Source organism: Camelina sativa, chromosome 6, assembly GCF_000633955.1.
Source record: "Camelina sativa cultivar DH55 chromosome 6, Cs, whole genome shotgun sequence".
Taxonomy (NCBI): domain Eukaryota; kingdom Viridiplantae; phylum Streptophyta; class Magnoliopsida; order Brassicales; family Brassicaceae; genus Camelina; species Camelina sativa.
Genome location: NC_025690.1, coordinates 13,243,778 through 13,250,275, shown reverse-complemented (window position 1 = coordinate 13,250,275; position 6,498 = coordinate 13,243,778). Strand labels below are relative to the sequence as shown.

At 37.2% G+C, this 6,498-nt stretch overlaps 1 protein-coding gene across 1 annotated transcript; it reads left to right on the top strand.

Moving 5' to 3' along the window:
* On the top strand, window positions 1,631-6,309 carry LOC104791166. The gene is made up of 13 exons (XM_019246347.1): window positions 1,631-1,747; window positions 1,837-1,921; window positions 2,351-2,453; window positions 2,548-2,632; window positions 2,704-2,790; window positions 3,724-4,141; window positions 4,343-4,488; window positions 4,693-4,866; window positions 4,957-5,010; window positions 5,141-5,233; window positions 5,324-5,389; window positions 5,482-5,528; window positions 5,607-6,309. Exons 1-13 carry the CDS (start codon window positions 1,631-1,633, stop codon window positions 6,307-6,309), a joined length of 2,178 nt encoding a protein of 725 aa, XP_019101892.1.

The window sequence follows — 6,498 nt, the reverse complement described above, 5'->3', positions numbered from 1 at the left end:
AAGAACTGTGGCAATAACATCATTACATCTTCATCAGCCAAGCCCATCAAATCAGTATTTCCTGCATAAATGCAATATGATTGGGGAGTGATCACACCAGATATATGGAATAAATTGAAAAGAAAAAAACTAAAATGCAAGTGTCACCTGCAAGGGAATCCACCTCCATCCACTTTCTCTTTTTCTGCTGCGCAACATCCGCATGAATAGGAATAACATGCTGATAGTCAGCCATGCCTAGAAAATGAATAAGAGGAGAAAGTATTGAAACACTAAGATATCAAGTCAACTCTAATGTAGAAGACAAATTTCAGATGCATAAGAACCAAACAAAAGAAGAGTAGGTAAGTTGTTACCATCAAAGTGAAACGATTCAGACACACGAGCTACAATATCTGCGCATAAAGCTGGACTAGCTTCCTCTAAACATACATCATTAGTAGCAAGAACAGGTTGACTTTCAGGTTTTTCAGTATCCTGCTTAGAAATTCTCAACAAAAAACCATTGCAAGGACGTTGTTCACCCAATGCAGGATGTGCATAAGGATCTTCAGGCCGGAAACGCAGCTCAAGTTTGTTTGTAATCGATTCCCTTGCCTACCCAATTATACAAAAACTCGAAAAATGAATAATCGTGCAATACTTTAACAAAAGCTTGTTACTAAACCAAGAAAAATCTGAAATTTTGTGTTGATTAGATTATACTAAAGACTGTAACAGAATATAGACTCTAATAACTAGCATATGGTAACAATTTCAAAAGAGCCTTTCAAGAAAAAGTTGAGAGCTTTACTTGTGTAATTCCTTGGAGTCCTCCAAGGGTTTCAATGGCTTTGGAAATAGAAGATGGGTAGCCAGGGAAGTGTACAACAAACGCCTCCTTGGTTGGCAAGGTACCTGAGATTGTTCCTTGTTCTATGATTCCCATTGTCTCTATCCCCCACTTACTCTTCTCTACAATACAATAAAAAATAAAAAAACAAACTCATAAACACGACCCCAGTGCAATTCGAGGATTACAAGTTTTATATATACTCCCCATTAATCTTCACTAATATGTGCTTCATTGTGTTGCCTTTACCGCCAGAGACTTTGGAAAACGAGTCTCGAATTTGAAAAAAATTTCGGAAACATTATGATTCGGTAACTTCAGACTCACCGGGAAAAGACTCGTCGAGTTGTAAAAGATTGCTTCAGTTTCCCGACATCGGCGACGGCGAATTTTTTTTACTCGCGGCTTCAAAACCCTTAATTTTTACATAATTGGGCCTATGGCGCTAATAAAGTTAAACGACACCGGTTTGATTTATCTAATTCGTCGTCACTGCGATTCGAACTGAGAGGTCTCCAAACTAAAATATTTATTAGTGGACTGAAATAATTTGGGCTAAGCCCATATCGTTAACCGACACCGTTTTAAAATCTCTGGCGAACGCGTTGACTTTTTAAATTAAAAATCTCGGAAAGAAATTATAAAAAAAATATATAGAGGGATCACATCTGCGTCACTGCGATTCGAACTAGGGTTTCCGTACTTGAATCCAGTTTTGTTTGTTGTCAAAAGCTAAAGCTAAGTAAAGCAGAGCTTTGGTTTTGTTTCCCTCCAAAACTCAGTTTCGTCGAGATTTGAATGGCGTCGCGGTTCCAGGAAGCTTCATTGGTTACTTCACCATCGTATCCTAACGCCGTGGCTTGGTCATCGGAAAATCTTATCGCCGTCGCTGCTGGTCACCTTGTTATCATCGTTGTAAGTATCTTCTTCTTCTTCTTCTGCTTCGTTCTTTGAGGTTAAAGTTTGAGTCTTTTTTTATAAGAGACTTGTTTAATTTTGTTCAGAATCCGGCTTTGCCTGCTGGACCTCGTGGGTTGATCACTATCTCTGATGCTGAGCCTTATCAGATTGGCCGTGTTCGTTCTCAAGGTTTTTTTTTTTTTTTTTTTTTACTGCTCATTGTTACATAACAATTGTGAAATGTCTAATTAACAGAATCAATTGGTCACAGATTCTTTGAATTTAGAGAATTTTGATGTTTTGTTTTATAAAATTCAGATTAGATTTCAAAATCCTAACCTTTATTATGTGCCAATTCAGATTTGTAGATTAAAAAAAAATTCAATATTTTGCAACTGTTCAGTCTTCAGTTCTTCATGAAGCTGTGTTTTGCAGATCAAATCTTTATATGTTTTTTTGTTCCAATCGCATCTAAGTTGACTTTGCATGTGCCAATTCAGATTTGCAGATAAAAATTCAATATTTTGCCTGTGTTCAGTGTTCAGGAAGACATTTGTTTTTGTGTTTTTGATCATTTAGAGTTTGGGATAAACAATTTAAGTGATGATGTGTTTGTAGATTTGCTGACTGGTGGACTCTTACCTTCGAGTTTAAAACGGGAAAGACATCCCTGTGCTCGATCTCTCTCATGGTCTGATATAGGAATGTCTCCAAACTACGGGTATTATACTAAAAATTTTATAGGTTTTTGTAACATGTTCAGTTTTGTTTAGTCTCTATTCCCTAAATTGGTGATTTTAAATAACACTGCTCAGGTGTTTACTGGCTGTTTGCACAGCGGAAGGAAGGGTTAAGCTATACCGACCTCCATATTCTGATTTCTGTGCTGAGTGGATTGAGGTTGGTCGCAAAGTTTCTTTTGCCTTTTATAACTAACTTATGCATTACAGTTGCTTTCCTCTCTTTCACAGATTGTTGATGTATCTAAAATGCTTTATGAAAATTTATCAAGCACGAACTTTGGAGAGTCCAACAGTCCTTCTACTTCATCATCTAAGGTAACGTGTATCTCCTAACACTTTTCAGGGAAAAAATTATCACCGTGAAGGACAATTTACTACTCTCGCGAACTATATTTGGGACACTTAGATAGTTTGTACTTCGTACTCTCACCTTTACATTTAGATAAGGACTCATCTTAACAAGTTGTTAACATATTTTGTTATCAGTTATTAATGGACAACACTTTTATCACAGGATCAACATCACCATGAAGAGGATGAAAGGATTTCAAGTCTGAAGACACGTAAGCGGAGAAAAACAAGCGCAAACAACATGTAAAGAGCTTCTTTTTTTCACTCTTAAGTTTCCTCAGATGCTAGTGGTTTGAGAAAAGAAATTCATTTTTTTTTTTTCTGTTTTGATCACTTTACTAACTTATTTTCATCTGTAAATTCGTTCTAGCAACTTGCAAGAAAAGAATTATACAGATCGTGCATCATGTTCCAAGCAAGACAGTCAAGCAGCGCATAATGTATATTGCTCATATTTTCACTAGTTTCTTTCTGCTGTAGTGTATTCCTGTGGGAAAATTCTATCTTGACTCCTCCAACTTATTTATGTTACCTTTTTGGTGTTTTCTGAAACAAACTTCAGATTCTACATTCGACCCTACAGATTGTGTCTTATCCTTGTCTCTTGTGGAAAGTCGTCTTTGCTAGGATTAGTAATTAATAGGGAACAATGTCATTCCATCATGTAAATTATTATATTTTGTAACTCCCTCCAATATTCTTTTAGAAGAACATGTGTGCGTGTTTTTTATGCATTTCGAATCTTGTCATGCTTTTGAATTCCACCTGAATCCTTTAAGGCATCATTCACACCATATGGTTCTTAGAAGCTTTGACACTCTTACTCTCAAGTGTCATCTAGTAAGAATCAAATTGTTGCATTGTACACATATCTAACTGGATTCGTTATGTTCCCAGGTACTTGAGATTGAAGTATATAAACAGGCAAGCAATGGACAAGATTGTCATTCTTTGCCTAAAGCTCCGAAAAATTTCAGTGAAGAGATAAGTCCAGAAACATATGTTTCTCGTGAGGCATTATTATCCTCCCTTTCCGTCGCCTGGTCTTCTCTACTAAATTTCTCATTTGGAAGTTCTTATGAAAATATGTTAAGATTCTCTCTTTTGGCAATTGGTTCAAAGTCCGGGTGCGTTTCCATTTGGAAAGTTCATGCACCGGAATGCTATCACATTGAACGTAGCGATGTATCTCCCATCGTGGAACTTACTGCCATAATTCAGGCCCATAGCTCATGGGTTTCAACTATGAGTTGGGGAATTTCTGGTTGTGATTCTTCGAATCCGCAAGTGGTGTTGGTTACTAGAAGTTGCGATGGTAGGTAAGTTAAATATTGTCGTCAGTTACTAGATAAGTGTCCATTCATTTGCATATACTTCTCAATAGAATCTTTTTTTTAACACTTTTCAGTCCATTTGTTTCCACACTTTCTGCAGTGTGAAAATTTGGATGAGCAACAAAGAAGACCTGCAAAAATCTGTGGAGGTCTATAAATCTTCATTCTTTCTATTGAAACAGGTAACAATGTTTATTTCTTCCCTATGTGTTCCACTTTGTCTGATATTCTGATTAGGAACAGATTGAGTATAGCACCTGTGATATCTGAGTTGATTGTGATTGAGACCATCCTGAATTTTGATTATGATCCGTTTTGTAGTTTTGCTGTAAGTACATTTTGATTTATATTGCGTTTTGTGTCTGTAGATCCTTGTGTTTTTGACTCCAAATGTATCTATTTCCTTGTTTGTGAAACTATCAGGTTCGGTCCGTTTTTCGCTTTAATTGCATCCTATTGAAATGTATAGACTGTTTTCATCGAGTGAACACTAAAAGTTTTGTGTTTTGACATATTCCGGCCTTATTTATAGGTTGTAGCAGTGAATCCTGTTCAGGTTTCAACGCTTTCTTTTGTTGTAAGCAACCATTATAATGCAATGCACTTGGCAATAGGCAAAGGATCTGGTTCTTTCGAAGTGTTGAAGTATGAACTATCTACAGGAAAGATTGAACAAATTGTTTCAATTAATGCTCATAACCACGTGGTAAGTCATTATTCTGTTACTGTAAACCTTTTATAAAATACAATACAATAAAAGTGTCCCATTTATTAATACATATGTCAATGTTTTTAGGTTACAGGTCTAGCTTGGTCTTATGATGGCCGTTGTTTGTTCAGTTGCAGTCAGGTATTATATTTCTTCTCTGTAAAAACAGCTTTTGTTCTACTTGTCTTATGAGAGATAAACAAACATGATTTTCTTACCCAAAAACTAAGCTATGAGCTACATCGTGATCTATTACTTTTGTAATATGCAGGATAATTATGTCCGGAACTGGATATTATGTGAGAATACCATCTCTGAAGTGCCAATTCCTGCAAACACTCCTGGTCTCAGTAGCACGACTGATGTACGTCACTATGTGAATTTTGTAATATTGTCTCTTTGTTTATTCCTTGCTCTTAAGTTATCTTTACAAACAATGAAAAAAAATCTGCAGTTTCCTGATGATTTCCTATCATGCCTTGGTGTGGCATTGTCCCCTGGAAACCTTGCTGTTGCTTTGGTATGATCTTCCTAGAAACCTGGTTTGCTGTGACCTTAAGTTAGTCCGATTTTCAGAATTAGAAAATTAAGATTTCTGTTGAAATTTTTCAGGTCCGCAGCTTTAACGTTGAGCTCTTGAATCCGATGTACCAAGCCAGGTGATTTTCATTCATTAAGTAGCGTTTCTATGTCCTGCTCGTTACAGAACCTGACAGTTCATTCTTTCTTGACTTCAGGTCGCAGAAGGCTGCTGTAGAATTCCTCTGGAATGGTGCACAACAGTCTGGTGAGTCCGAAGATTCTTCAGAGATGGTAACCGAAGCTATTCTGGGTTTCTCAAAGAATGAGTTTGCATACTGGGAAACTAATATTCTCTGGTCGTTGAAAGAATTCAAAGATTTGAATAAGTCTCTAGTTCTTTGGGATATGATAGCTGCAATGCTGGCGTTCAAACAATCAATGCCAGAGTTTGTTGAATTGGTATTAACGAAATGGCTCTCTGTGTCATACCTTGGGTTTCATGCTGATATTTTCATGGAAGATCTCGTGCCAAAGATCTCCAAACGCTTCTCTGCTGTTCCTTCCAGGCTGTTACACATTCTCAATGTAATCTCCAGACGTGTAATGTTATCAGAGCTCAAAACTGAGGAAGTCAACAGAAAACTGCAAGGTCAGAGAACGAACAATGAAGATGAGATTGATCTGTGGCTCAAACTGCTTGAGGAAAGCGAACGAGAACTCCGAGAAAGACTGGTTGGTCTCAGTTTCTCGGCTTATCTAATAGCGGAGTCATCTCAGGGTACTGTTTCGCCTTCTACTTGGAATTGGCGTCCAGCTGGATTGGCTCAGTTGCAGCAATGGGTTGAGATCAATCATGATATTGTCCCTAGTCAGCTAGAAACCCTTTCCTCAGAAGTGAAATCTAGTCTAATAAGGTAAGTATCTCACATACCTTCTTCTTCCCGTAATAATAGATACTAGAATGTTTCAAATTCATATCTTCTATGTTTCTAATTCATCACAGATCAAGCAATAGCACAGAAACTAGATTAGAGGAAGAGAAATGTCCTTATTGCACAGCGCCAGTCAATTTCCAGTCAGCAGAGGAAGCCTTTTGCGAATCTCCAC